The sequence below is a fragment of the Lepus europaeus genome, chromosome 6 (assembly GCF_033115175.1).
Source record: "Lepus europaeus isolate LE1 chromosome 6, mLepTim1.pri, whole genome shotgun sequence".
Taxonomy (NCBI): domain Eukaryota; kingdom Metazoa; phylum Chordata; class Mammalia; order Lagomorpha; family Leporidae; genus Lepus; species Lepus europaeus.
Genome location: NC_084832.1, coordinates 107,399,325 through 107,414,534, shown reverse-complemented (window position 1 = coordinate 107,414,534; position 15,210 = coordinate 107,399,325). Strand labels below are relative to the sequence as shown.

The 15,210-nt window shown below is 42.6% G+C and overlaps 1 protein-coding gene across 3 annotated transcripts in view; it reads left to right on the top strand.

The window, feature by feature from the left end:
* The window catches only part of GUCY2C (guanylate cyclase 2C), a 104,103-nt gene that overhangs the window by 71,595 nt on the left and 17,298 nt on the right, over positions 1 to 15,210 (top strand). For all 3 annotated transcript variants that reach the window (XM_062195506.1, XM_062195507.1, XM_062195505.1), the window contains 3 exons: positions 3,911 to 3,999; positions 6,935 to 7,026; positions 10,467 to 10,625. In XM_062195506.1, coding sequence (XP_062051490.1) covers positions 3,911 to 3,999; positions 6,935 to 7,026; positions 10,467 to 10,625 — 340 coding nt within the window. The remainder of the gene's footprint in view (positions 1 to 3,910; positions 4,000 to 6,934; positions 7,027 to 10,466; positions 10,626 to 15,210) is intronic.

Below are 15,210 nucleotides of genomic sequence, written 5' to 3'. Positions count from 1 at the left end.
GAGTGGGATAGATGGGTCATTTGGAAGATCTATTTTTAATTTTCTGAGAAATCTCCATCCTGTTTTCCATAATAGTTGTTACCAAATTGCATTATTACCAATAGTGAATTAGGGTACCTTTTTCTCTACACCCCAGCAGTGTTTGTTGTTTTTTATTTTTGGGTAGCTATTCTAACAGGAATGAGGTGATGCCTCATTGTAGTTGTTTTTATTTGCTTTTCCATGATGGCTAGTAATCCTGAGCATTTTTCATGTGTCTATTGGCCATTTGTATTTTATCCTTTGAAAAATGCCCGTTTATATCCTTTGCCCATTTCCTAACTGGATTGTTTGTTTTGTTATTTTTGAGTTTCTTGAGCACCTTATATATTCTGGATATTAATCCCTTATTGGACACATAGTTTACAAATTTAAATATATTATCCCATTTAAAAATATTTATTTATTTGAAAGGCAGAGATACAGGGAGAAAGAGAGATCTTCCATCCACTGGTTTACTCCCCAAATGACGGCAATGGCTGAAGTTGGGCCAAGCCGATGCCAGGAGCCAGGAACCTCCTCTGGGTCTCCCATATGGATAGCAGGGGTCCAAAGACCTGGGACATTCTCCGCTGCTTTCCTAGGAGCATTAGCAGGGAGCTGAATTGGAAGCAGAGCAGCTGGGACTGGAACCAGTTCCTGCATGGGATGCCAGCACTGCGGGCTGTGGCTTAGCCTTCTATGCCACAGCTCTGCCTCCATTATCCTATTCTGTCATTTGCCTCTTCACTTTGTTAATTGTTTTACTTTCCTTTGCTATGCGAAAGCTTCTTAGCTTGATGTATCCTATTTGTCTATTTTTGCTTTTATTGCCTGTGCTTCTGGGGCCTTATGCAAGAAGTCTATTCCTACGGGAAATGTCCTACAGCATTTCCTATGTGTTTTTCTCTAGTAATTTGATGGTTTCAGCTTTTAGGTTTAGATCCTTGTTCCATTGTGAGTTGATTTTTGTATAGTATATAAAGTAGGAGTCTTCTTTCAAATTTCTGGAAATCCAGTTTTTTCCCAACACTATTTGTTGAAGACTGTCCTTTTTCCAGGAAACAATTTTAGCTTGTTTGTTGAAGATTAGTTGGTTGTGGATGCATGGGTTAATTTCTGGGGTTTCTATTCTGTTAATTTTTCTACATATCTATATTTGTGCCAGTACCAGGCTGTTTGATTTTAACAACTCTGAGTATGTCTGGCATTGTGATGTCTCCTGCTTTGTTTTTATTACTTAAGATTGTTTTGGGTATTCTGGGTCTTTTATGTTTCTATATGAATTTTAGGATTGTTTTGTCTAGTTCCATGAAGAATGTCCTTGGACTTTTGATTGGAATTGCAAACTGATCTTCTGAGTTCTTTTTCAGGCATTTTATTAATCTCCTTTTTCTTCACAGTCCAATATTAATGCATTATTGTGTTCCTTTTTGGAAGTCACAAAAATCAATAGCATTCTTATAAATCAGCAATGCTCTGAGAAATAACTTACAAGATCTGTCCCATTCACAATAGCTATAAAAATTTTAAATATCTTGGGATAAATTTAGCCAATGACATGAAAGATCTCTATAATAAAAATTATAAAGCATTAACAAAAGCAATGGAAGACACAAAAAAATGGGAAAATCTTCCATGTTCGTGGGTTGGAAGAATCAATACCATCAAAATGTCCATACTACCCAAAGCAATTTACAGATTCAATCAAAATTCCAAGGACATTCTTCACAGTACTACCAAACATTTTAGTAACAAAATAAACTCATATTTGGGGCTGGCGTTGTGGTGTAGCAGTTAAAACCACCACCTGCAATGCAGGCATCCCATATGGGCATCCATTCGTGTCCCAGCTGCTCCACTTCCAACCTAGCTCCTTGATAATGGCCTGGAAAAGCAGCAGATGGCCCAAGTCATCCTCTGCGATCACGTGGGAGATCTGGAAGAAGCTCCTGACTCCTGGCATTGCCCTGGTCCAGTGCTGGCCTTTGTGGCCATCTGGGAAGTGAACCAGCTGATGGAAGATCTCTCCCCTCAGCCTTTTCTGTCTCTTCCTCTCTCTGTGTAGCTTTCAAATAAATAAATCTTTAAAAATAAGTTAAAAAGTCATATCTTTAGTTCCATTTTTCCATAAACCTTTTGAAGTACCTTCCTACATATTTTAGTTCTTACTAAGAGATGATCTGGAATGGTTTTTGTTCACATGTCCTTTTAGGGGAAAATGCTTCATTTCAGTCATTCTGGCTTCATTACTGAGCATTTATCATGTGCCACCTTTTCACTATCTAGGGAAGAAGGAGAATGACTAAGGGTTGCATATTGGACAGAGAGAGCCTACCAAAGGCAATGGTGTCTGAGTTGAATTTCAAAACGATTGGTAACCTGGGGCAGGCATTTGCACAGCTGGGTTCCATCCCAGCCTCACTCCTAATTCCAACTTCCTGCAGATGCATACGATGGGAAGCAGCTGATGGTGGATCCAGTCACCCACACAGGAGACTCACACGGAGTTCCTGACTGCTGGCTTCAGCCTGGCCCGGCCCTGGCTGTGCAGGCATTTGGAGACTGGACCAGGGAATGGGAGGTCTATTTAAAAAAAAGTATTCATTTATTTGAAAGGCAGACTGACACACAGAGAGGGGGAGAGAGAGATCTTTCATCCACTAATTCACTCCCCAAATGGCTGCAACTGCTGTAACTGGTCCAGGAGGAAGCAAGGAGCTCCATTAGGGTCTCTCATATGGGTGGTAGGGGCCAAGCACTTGGGCCATCTTCCACTGCTTTCCCAGGTGCATTAGCAGGGAGCTAGGTCAGGAGTGTAGCAGCCAGGACTTGAACTGATGCCCATATGGGATGCTGGAGTTGCAAGCAGTGGCTTAACCTGCTGCAGCGCAATGCTGGCCCCATCTGTATTTTAAATAAATACCATCTTTAAAAATTGAAGGGAAAAAAAAAAAACAAACCTAGGGGCCAGCATTGTAACAAAAGCAGTTTAAGCGGCCACCTGAAACACTGGTGTCTCATATGAGCTCTGGGTTCAGATCCTAGCTGTCCTTGCTGCTCCACTTCTCATCCACTTCTCATCTGTTAATGTACTTGGAAAAGCAGCAGAAGATGGCTCAAGTATTTGGCCCCTGCCACTGATGTGGGAGACTTGAATGGAATCCAGGCTCCTGGCCTTGGACTGTCTGAGCCCTGGCCACTGCGGCCATTTAGGGAGTGAACCAGCAGTTGGTAGATCTCTCTCTCTTGCTCTCGCTCTCGCGCTCTCACTTTCTCTCTCCCACCATCCCATAACTCTGCTTTTCAAATAAATAAATATTTAAAAACAAACAAAAAACTGAAGAGTTTGTAGCCTAACCTTAAAGTAACCTCTAGATTCTAAGTGGGATAAAATTCCTCCACCTGTCACTCATTTACTGGACACCTAAGTTTTCCACTAGCCAAGGCTCTGCAACACTCACACTCCCTGGGCTGCACAGCTATCCAGGGCCAGTGAGCCAATCCAGATTTTGCTGCAACTTTTTTCAAAAGAGATTTATTTATTCAAAAGGCAAACTGATAGACAGGGAAAGAGAAAATCTTCCCATCCTTTGGTTCACTACCCAAGTGGCCTGGGGCCAGGTGGGAGCCAGGAACTCCATCTGGGTCTCCCATGAGGCTTTCAGGATCTAAGCACTTAGGCCATCTTCTGCTGCTTTTTCAGGCGCATTAGCAGGAAGCTGGATGAGAAGTGGAGCAGTAGGGACTCCAACTAGTACTATAATGGGATGTCGGTGTCACAGGTAGTAGCTTAACCTGCTGCACTACAACATCACCAGACCCTGCCACAATTTCTTCATGCTCTGTTCTTTCTTGGAATAAGAACAATGAATTATTCTTATCCCTTCAGAGAAGCTTTTCAGAGTGGAAAACATCAACAGTACGAAACCTTTCCGCCCTGACCTATTCCTGGAAACAGCTGAGGAAAATGAGGTGGAAGTGAGTACATCCTCCCGGAGTCCAATCCTTTGGCTTGCTGTAACAAATGATCCGCAGGGTGGTGGATGAAAAGCAACAGAAATGTAGGCGCTTACAGTTCTAGAGGCTGGAAATCTGACAGGAAGTTGCTGGCAAAGCTGCTTGCTGCTCCCATCAGCTACTGACATTCCCCAGCTGGTGACCACACCTCCCAACCCCTACCACTTCTCTTCTCTCTAGTCCACCTCTGCCACCCTCCTGTTAGAACACAGGTGACTGCATTAGGGTCCACCAAGATAATACAGAATAATTGCCTTGTCTCAGAATCCTTAACTTCATTACATCTGCAAAGACCCTTTAACAAGTACAGTCATACTCACAGGTGCCAGGGAGTCAGACACAGGTGTACCTTGGAGGCCATCATCAGCCTACCACACTCTCCATGCCCTTCTCCCCTCCCCAATTCAAGAAAGAGCTGCCTCATAAAGCACACATCACATTCTTTAGTTTTTAAAGAAGTACTTCTTCTATGTGGTGCAATGGTTGGTTTTGATTTTTTGTTTGAGAATCAGAGAGGGAGAGAGACAGAGCTCTTACAGTTGGTTTATTCCCCAGATGTCCACAGGCTGAAGCTGGGAACCAGGAACTCAAACCAAGTCTCCCATGTGGGTGGCAGTAACTCAGTTACTTAAACCATCACCACTGCCTCCCAGGGTCTGCATTACAAGGATCTGGAGTCAAGCTGGAGTGGGGAATTAAACCCAGGCCCTCCAGTAAAGGACAAGTTATCTTAACTACTTGGCCAAACACGCAACTCTACATTCTCAATTTTTATGAGCTAAAAGAACAAAAAACTTAATGTGATATAGTTAGGTTTATAAATACTACTACTGATTTAAAAAGAAATATGCCAACATCTAGGGGGAAAAGGAGAAATGTTCTTTCACACCTTTTACGCTTCCTCTAAGGGAAATGGAGTGTTTTTTCCTCTCTGCATTTGCTTATCTTTTTAATCCCTCAAAAAGGTTTTTAAGATCTCTAAAAAAAAATCTATCTTTCTCTTTAGTATTTTGTCTGAGATTTATAATTCAAGAAGATAATAAGTATTTTTCAAATATAACGGTTGGGGCCGACGCTGTGGCACAGCGGGTTAAAGCCCCGGTCTGCAGTGCCGGCATCCCATATGGGCTCCAGCTCAAGTCCTGGCTGCTCCACCTCCGATCCAGCTCTCTGCTATGGCCTGGGAAAGCAGTAGAAGATGGCCCAAGTCCATGGCCCCCTGTATCCACATGGGAGACCTGGAGGAAGCTCCTGACTCCTGGCTTCGGATCGGCGCAGCTCCAGGCCATTGGGGAGTGAACCAGTGGATGGACCTCTCTGTCTCTCTCTGTCTCTCTCTCTGCCTCTCCTTCTCTCTCTGTGTAACTCTGACTTACAAATACAATAAATAAATCTTTAAAAAAAACAAATATAATGGTCTTTGAAACACACACACAGACACATGTTTTGTTCCCTGTGGGATAAAACTAGGCTCATTTTCCCTCAGTTCACAAGCTCCTTGCCAGGAGAGCTTTATAGCCAGACTCTGTAGGGCAGGAGGGGCTGTAACCCTCTCCTCCGCCCTGTTTGACAACAGTAAATCCATGTTACAGCCCTGAGGTCTGAGATGCACATGCTCCCATCATTCCTTCCTTTCCTCCTGCTTCTCTGGGTCCTGGGAATTCCTCCTCACGCAGTTTCTCAACACCCAAGTCTGATGACATCCAAACATTTAACACTTTTTCCACTAATGCACCATCATCTTCCATTCAGTTGTGTAGGTGGACAATTCTGGAAGTGGAAATGAGGAACCAGATTTCCTGTGTGGTTGCTGGTTCAAATAGAATAGAGCTAGATCAAATAGAATCAAATAGAATGAGCTAGATCACTGCTCAGTTCCTGAACAGCTGCCAGTGTTCCCTCTGCCATGATGCAGTCTGTTGTTTCTGGCTCTTCTGTTCCAAGGTGGTCAACAGGTCGTTTACCAAGACAGGGGCACCACGAACTGGTGAGCATAGGCAACCCAAAGCTGTCCCATGGCTCTAACCAGAGAATGGTTGAGGCAACCTACAGGAAGAGGGATTGCACCCAGGTTCTTCTTTGTTTGCTTGTTTTCATTCCATTTGGAAGGCAGGGAAGAGAGGAGAGAGAATATTCTACCTATTAATTCACTCCCCAAATGCCTATAAAAGTCATGGCTAGGCCAGACTGAAGCCAGGAGCAGGCTCCAGGTCTCCCACATGGGTCACAGGGACTCAAGTATTTGGACCAATGCCTTCTGCCTTCCAAAGCTCATAGAAACAGGAAACTGGAATTGGGAGGAGAGCCAGGATTCAAACCCAGGTGCTCCAATATGGGTTGTAGGCATCCCACGTGGCATCTTAACTGCTGCACTAAATACCCACCCTAATCTTTTATTTGCCAAATCGAGGAACCCAACTAAGACCACTTCACATACAAATTAAATCACAGTCTCTTGAATTGGAGCCCAGGCATAAGAAATTTTATACTTGCTCCTTGTGCCATTCTTGTGTCTGCCAGGATCAGACAGCTGTCCATCTCATTCTGAGTCACTTGTCTCATATGCACTGAGCCCAAATAGCCTTTTGCCATGCCCAATATAAACCCTGCACACATCTGTAAAGGACTGAGTCTCTCCAAACAACCCAGGTTCATCCAAATTGGTATCACATTTTTCATTGAATTCACCTAAGGGAATGGCTGGGTACAATAGTATAGGTTGTGATGCCTGACAAACATTGCAGAGAACTGGGTGACTCTTCTTCTCATTGTCAGAATTGGAAATATTTTTCAAATATTCCCTGTCTGAATTTCTCCCATCAAGGGGAAGAAGGTCAGAGTCTATCTTGATTGAGTTTACCATCTTCTGAGCTAATCTGCCCCTTCTGTCTTCCAGGTATATCTACTTGTAAAGAACTGTTGGGAGGAAGATCCAGAGAAGAGACCAGATTTCAAGAAAATTGAGAATATACTGGCCAAAATATTTGGGTATTGCTGACATTTTTACTTTTCTTCGTTAATTTCAGATTTTTCCATGATAATTGACATCTGGAGGCACACAAAAATGAAAATACCTGTTCATTTTTTTAAAACTCTCATAAAAACTAAAATGATATGAAAATTATTTTCTCAGAAAAATCATAACTTGAAAAGTTAAATACTGAAGGTCAAGTTTAACTGATTAAAAAATAAATTCTGATGGCCATAAAATTGTCTGTTAAAAATGGAGTTTCCTGGTTGGGCTCTTGGCCTAATGGTTAAGGCACCCATGTCCCATATCAGAGTGCCTGGGTTCAATTCCCAGCTCTGGCTCCTGATTCCAGCTTCCAGCTTCCAGCTTCCAGCTTCATGTAGGCTCTGGGGGGCAGCAGTAATGGCTCAAGTAATTGGAATCCTGCCACCTATGTGGGAGACCTGGATTGAGTTCCTGATTCTCAGCTTGGGTCCCAGTCAGGGGCATTATGGGCCTTTGGTAAATGAACCTATGAATGACAGCCTCTCTCTCTGCATCTCAAATAAATTAAAAAAAAAAACAAACTTTTTTTTTTTAATCTACATTTAAAAATACAGAGTTTCCAGACCCTTCTGCAGGTAACTGGGATTTAGAAGTCTAACATGGGTCTGTAGAATCTCTAAAGCTCCTAGATAATTCTTAAGATCAGCAAGCTTCTTAAGATCATAAAGTCTTTAAATCACCAGCTTTGGCCCTAGGTATTTAAGGCCTGTGTCATAAATCTGAGTTCTGGGTCAAAAACAAAAAGTGGCACACAATTATCTAGCAATAGTTAGTTATAGCTGTCCCACAGCAGTTTGAGAAAATAGCATTAAATTAGGAGGGAGATCCGATTTCCAGACTAAGATTTGATAATAGCTTGCTGTGGGACACAGGGTAAAAATGTTTACCCTTGCTGGGTGTCAATTTTCTCATTAGTGAACAACAAGATTTCTGTTATTCCTTCCAGCTCTGTCTATAGTTCTCATTAGGTCAAAAGATTCAGATACTTCCTGAGGCTAAAAGCCCAGGGGCTAGAGAGGAAGTGGAATGATGGGAATCAAAATGTGGTTGTTGTTGGTAGAATAAGTTGTGGGAGGGGAGCAGGAAGTAATGAAGGGTTTCATTCTTGCCCGTTTTCACTGCTGCACAGACCGGTAAGATCCATGAGGTTGGATGTCTGACTGCTGAGATTTAAACTCATGTAGACCAACTAGGCCCTGATCTTTCACTGTTAATGCGATGGTTCTCAAACTTTCTTCACATTAGAACCACCTTAAGGAGCTTTTAAAAACTTCTGATGCCTGCTTCTTCTCCAGGGAGTCTGATGTAATTGGTCTGGGCACAGGCTGGCACCATGGGTTTTATAGCTTCCCAGATGATTAAGAAATGCAGTCAAAGCTTAGAAAACTGTTTTAAATGAAGTGATTCTTCACAGAGCAAAGCAATCCATTATCATTCCTTCCACCTTCTCCCTCCCTGTTCTACCTGACAAGCCTCTGCTAGTGGGTGCAAGTGAAGATCCCCTGGGAGCTTGTTAAAAAAAAATGCTTCTTAATCCCAAACCTAGCAATTTTCAGTCTTCTAGGTCCGGGGTAGGATCCAGAAAGGAGCTTGATTGCTAACAGACATCCTTCCGCATGGGGATTGCGATGTGGCCATCTCCCCGTGGGAACAGCAGTGGCACCACTGTTGTGGTGCTGATGAAATGGCCCTGATGCATTCAGCACCCTGGGTGCTGTGAATCTTGCCTATGGCCCTCACAATGCCGTCAGAGCCCAGTGTCTCCTCTGAGCTCTGCACCAGCCTGTCTGTCTTCAACTCCAGAGGCACAAAGGGCATCTCATCCAGGTCTCTCCCATGTCTGACAAAATAATCCAGAGTTGGGGCTTTTGCTTTGGGACGCTGGCTCTCTGCTCTGTGGAAATGTGGCTCAGCATTGCTTTTCTTGATCCTTCTCTTACGTGTTCATTGATCCCTTCTGGACCATTCTTTAAAAGGTTTTCTTTTCTTACAAATTATTTATTATTAAGATTTTAGAAAACAAGAATAGCCAAAAAAGTAAAATCACTTGTTCTCCAAGAGGACCACCAGTTTTCAAAAAGTAAAACTGGAATTATAATCTTTGCTGTTTTATAAACTGAGTTGTGCACTTAGTAATATAAAGGGAGCATTTTTCTGTGTAGTTAGCTATTCTAATTTATATTTTATGATACATTAATATTTAAGTGTACCATATTTTAACTACATTTTTGTTACAAATTTAGGTTATTTTCAAATGTTTGCTCTTATAAAGAATGCTGTAATGTTCCTTGTAGATAACTTTAAACACACTCATGATTGTTTCCTTGGGATAAATTTTAGAAGTAGAGTTGATTAGTTGATGGTATATGTAGTTTTGGGTTTTTTTTTTTTTTAAGATTTATTTGAAAGTCAGAGTTACAGAGAGAGGGTAGGGGAGAAAGAGGGAGTGAGATCCTCCTTCCACCAGTACACTCCCCAGTTGTCCACAATAAACAGACTGGGTCAGACCAAAACTAGGAGCTTCTTCCAGGTCTCCTATGTGGATGGCAGGGGCCCATGCACTTGAGCCATCCTCTGCTGCCCTCCCAGGTGCATTAACAGGGAGCTGGATCAAAAGTTGAGCAGCTGGAACACGAACTAGTACCTATATGGGATGCCAGTGTCACAGATGGTGGCTTAACTTGAGCTCTTTATGGCACAATGCTGGCTTTGGTATATGCAGTTTTAAAGTTTATAAAACATTTTTTAAAAGATGTGTTTATAATTGTATTTGAAAGTCAGAGTTACACAGAAGGAGAGGCAGAGAGAGAGAGAGAGAGAGAGAAAGAGAGAGAGAGAGAGAGAGAGAGAGAGAGAGAGAGAGAGAGAGAGAGATAAAGGTCTCCCATATGCTGGTTCACGTCCCAAATGGCTGCAACAGCCAGAGCTGTGCTGATCCGAAGCCAGGAGCCAGGAGCTTCTTCCAGGTCTTCCACATGGGTACAGGGGTCCAAGGACTTGGGTCATCTTCTACTGCTTTCCCAGGCCATAGTAGAGAGCTGGATCAGAAGTGGAGCAGCCGGGACTTGAACTGGCACCCTTATGGAATGCCAGTGCTGCAGGTGACGCCTTTATCCGCTACGCCACAGTACCAGCCCCAGTTTTTAAAACATTTTACCAGATTCTTATTCAAGAAGGTTGTACTGTGGATATTCTCCTTCTTCCCCTATGTTAATAATCCTCATTTTAATGTTTTTCTTTTTTAAATCTTTTTATTGCCATTTCTTTGTTTCTTCTAAGATTAAAGTTTTATGTTTCTTGGCTGTTCTCATTTTTCTTTAATTATCTGTTCATCATATTTGCCCATTGTTTCACTGGATGTTCATGCTTTCTTAATAATCCACAAGAGCTCTTTATCTTTTCCTGCCCACAGCCTTTTTCATGACCAAAAAAGTGAAAGTTATATGGATACCTTGATCCGACGTCTACAGCTGTATTCTCGAAACCTGGAACATCTGGTAGAGGAAAGGACACAGCTGTATAAGGCAGAGAGAGACAGAGCTGACAGACTTAACTTCATGTTGCTCCCAAGGTAAGACTAGCCCTCCTACTGATGGGTTTCCCACAATTCCACTGCCATGCTCCATGGCTTCAAGGTGAAATCTTTGACCTAGCTGTCTAGCATGGTTTTTCTTCATGTAGAATTACTTCCTTTTGCATGTTCTTCAACAGACTATTGGGTTTAAAAATACACATACCTTGCTAAGCCTTGTTCTGGTTTGTATTATAAATACTTAATTTAAAGAGGTTGTTTTCAAATGGCTTGTGTGGTGCCAAAGTCAGCCTGGGGATTATGGAGTTAGACCAACCTGGATTCTGACACTTCTCTTTTAAGTGTATGGCCTTAAGCAAGTTGCTATCTCTCTCCCCTCAATCTCAAAATGGAAATTAAACTTTTCCTGTGGAATACATGAGCTATAAGAACCTTCCAGGCACTTTTTTTTTTTTTTTTTTTTGCTTTCTTCTTTTCATCACAAGTAGAAGCCAAGAAGTAGGAATCTTGGGAAGAGGGAGGGGAAGAGCAACAGCTGTCACACCATGGCAGCATCTATGAGCTGACCTGACCTTCTTTTCTTCTTCTTTTTTTAAAAAAATATTTATTTATTTAGTTGAAAGAGCTAGAGAGAGAGAGAGAGGAAGAGACAGAGAGAGGGAGAGACAAAGGTCTTCCATCTGCTGGTTCACTCCCTAAGTGGCTGCAATGGCCAGGGTTGGACCAGGCCGAAGCCAGGAGCTTCATTTGGGTCTCCCACGTTGGTGGCAGGAGCCCAAACATTTGGGCCATCTTCCACTGTTTTTCCCAAGTCATTAACAGGGAGCTGGATGGGAAGTGCAGCAACCCAGACACAAACTGGTGCCCATATGGGATGCTGGCATCACAGGCAGCACCTTTAACCTCTACTGCCATAACGCCAGCCCCTGAAATTCTTTTCTTATGGGAAGACAGGAGCCTCTGATCCATGCAATAACTGAGCAATGTTGAGACAAACAAGAAATTAAAATGTGAAGGGGTTGGAAACAGGCTTGGTTCATCACTGAACACAAGTGAGAATTCATCTTCTCTTGTAATTAAAATACAAAGGGCGGGGCCGGTGCTGTGGCATAGGGGTAAAGCCCCGGCCTGCAGCACTGACATCCCATATAGGCACTGGTTCGGGTCCCGGCTGCTCCGCTTCTGATCCAGCTCCCTCTAATGTGCCTGGGAAAGCAGCAGAGAGTGATCCAAGTGCTTGGGTCCCTGCACCCATGTGGGAGACCAGGAAGAAGCTCCTGGCTCCTGTCTTCAGATTGACTCAGCTCTGGCCATTGCAGCCATTTGTGGAATGAACCAGCAGATAGAAGACACCCCCCCCCCCCCTTTGTAACTCTGTCTTCACATAAATAAAATAAATCTTTATAAAAATAAAAGGCATGATTATTATTTAATGACAAGTGAGGTGGTGATTCAGCTATGGGTAAAATTATAGAAACTGAGGGAAGTTGGTCCTGACTTCAAATGGTGGTTCTACTTCTTACTGTGTTTTACTTCTATTAATTATGATTCTATTTTGAACACTTGCATTATTTAGAATATCAGCTCGGCATGAGTAAAGAAAAGATTCTGAGATTATGTGAGCTGTTTTCTAAATTAAGGAGTAGTTTCTCCAAGCCTAACTGAAGAGGTCAGAGTTACACATGTGCTCTGTTTGGTCATGTGAGCTTAAAGAGAGACTGACAGAACCTAGGCACCCTCAGAGCACCTTGGAACAGGTTGGGAATATGCATATGTATGGATTTCAAAAAAAAAATTTGCACCAAAATGAACCCACTTTTTAATTCCACTACCCTTGTAGAGGTATAGGCCCTTCGTATTCACTTCAGGAATGGCAGTTTCCATGAGAGAAACATAAATGTTAGTTACATAATGCACCATTCCTTGCTCAACATTTAATGCTTGTTAAATAGCATCCCAGTTATCTGGCTCCCTTCCCAGGGTTTCATCATCTGTGGTTTAGCCAATGAGGACATACACATGACTTGAAACAACTGGCTCACACAACCTCAGCTTTTCCTTAGCCAAGTGGTGCAGTGTGCTACTTTGACCTCTAGATGGTAGACGTTTTTACTAGATTGCCAGAGGTTACAAAATGGCTCTATTATGCCATGATCCAGCACAACTTACTTTGATTATTTATGTAAAACTTATTCTTATTTGCCAAATAAAACTAAAACACATTTGAACCATAAATAACTAGAAGAATCAAAAAGAAATCATGTATAGCAAATGGGGAAATAAACTCAAGACTGCATGTAGGATCCATATACCACTTAAACACTGATTTGCACAGTACCCCTTGGGGTTTTGAAACAGATCAAAACAGAAGCTATTTCTCTCTGTGGAGAGACTTTCTAGGTCATCTATTCAGACAGGAATTCTGTCTGTGTTAGCAACAACCTGTTATTAAGTCACCATATTCAGTCACAGCTCCTCCTCATTTACCTACCAACACCAGTTTCTCTCTCTGGGCAATGCATTTTTTTCCAAGCGCATATGACTTTTCATATAGGGCAAAGATGGTGGATACCCAATTTAATCTTTATATCTGTGTAGCCTGCAAAATGCTCAGCACTTTATACGAGGCATGGCAAGAAAAGCCACCCCCAAATGGGCCCTGTAGAGCCAACAAGCCACACCCAAGGGGTGTTCTTCGCAAAGGTCCCAAGTTTTTTCTGTGCACCTATGGAGAAGACTTCCCTTGATGCTCTGGGGTCCCCAGGTGTTGCACATCCTTGCAGTTGACTGGCTGTTGTGTTTTCAGAATTCCAGACGTTCTTATCTCGCTACCATCAGCACTCCTCTAAATCTTCCCCTTCCCCTGAAGATCCCAGGCCTGCGTTGTAGAGAAACCAACAAAAAGACTGAAGGATGGAGTGTCGTTGAGCTCTATTCTTACTGGGCTATGAGACCTTATGAAAAATCATATGTCCTCTCTAGACCTCAGCTTTCTCCTCTGTAAAAATAAGAGATTATTCTCCATGACCTCTCCTGTACCTCTCAGCTTCCAGGTTCTGAGTCTAGTGGTTCTAGAAAGTGATCCCAGTTAAGCACACCCTCATGTCAGCCTCACTCCCATTTCCCAGTGAAAAGGCAACATGGCACGTGAAGGAAGCATGGTGTCCCTTCTTGTGCTTTTTTTTTTTTTTTTTTAAATCACCATTCTGCGTCTCAGGTGCTGCTCCTTTCCTCTCTTCAACAAGGATATTCTGAGTTGCTTTTATTTGACTTCTAGGGTTTTAACATAGTTGTAACTTCTTTGCCTGATAATTAACCTTGCTTTTTAAAAGACTGTTCTGGTTCACAATGTATCCAATAGATTCTGGTTAAGAATATATCAAAATTCATTTATTTTATATATTATATATATATATTATTCCTTCATAATGGTATTAAACAATGCCATATTAAATACCACTAAGGACTTTTATGAGAAAGTCACATGTGGATAGTGATGGTGATTCAATAAACATTACATCCTCCTAGGGGAAGGAGAATTTTATCTGTAAGAAGTTGACTATCGGGTAATTCCAAGATGGCGCAAAAAGGAGGCAGCTTGCTGTTCTAGTCTAGGGGAACATTGTTAGAAAAAAGTGGAGAGTGTAGTCTCAGGGAGGAGTTAGGGGGAAAACTGCAGAGGAAACTGTATTCAAATTGGAGGGACACTGTGGATCTACCTGGAGGGTATAAATGCACACAGCTAAGGACCACAGCAGCCGAGAGCCTCAGCCCCAGCTCTGGAGAGTGAAGTGAGGCCAGACTGGCAATAAAACTGCAGGAGGAGCCTGGCAGGAGTCTGGCTTGGAGCCTTGTGGGGGACAGCCAACCTAGAAGTGAAAAAAAGGAGGGGAATGTTTCTCTCTCTCTCTCTCTGACCACCCGGCATCGGCATCCTGTAACTGTCAGAGAGAGGGTGGGCTAGTGCCCAGGCATCGGTCTCCATGGAGGAGAGAAGGTGTGAGACTATGCCAACATAGCTGATCAAATCCTCTCCTCCAATTAAAAACAAAGAAGAAGAGAGATTTACCGTGCCTAACTTGAGTGTCACCTTGGATACTCTCCTCACACTGGAACACTGAACAGAGCTCTCTGAGGACACCCAGCACATGCCTCTGTGTATTCACTGAAAAAGCAGACAATCCACTAAGCCACAGAGGCATAGTCCAAAGATAAAAGCCATCACAAGGGAAAAAAAATCCAACAAGTATCTCCACAAATGCTTAAATACATACAAATACAAGACATAAGAATAAGGAAGACAACATGATGCCCCCAAAGGAACACAGCAACACTTCAGTACTAGAAAGTGAAGGTAAAGAAACAAGAAATTATGGCAGTAGAATTCAAAAAAATTGATCATAGGATTACTTAGAAGTAATCAGAAGCTAATTCACAAATTGAAGAAATCCATACATGACATGAATGAAAAAAATTATTTTTGACAAGCAGAGTGAGACAGTGAGAGAGACAGAGAGAAAGGTCTTCTTTTGCTGTTGGTTCACCCGCAATGGCTGCTGCGGCTGGCGCACCGCGCTGTTCCGATGGCAGGAGCCAGGTGATTCTCCTGGTCTCCCACGCAGGT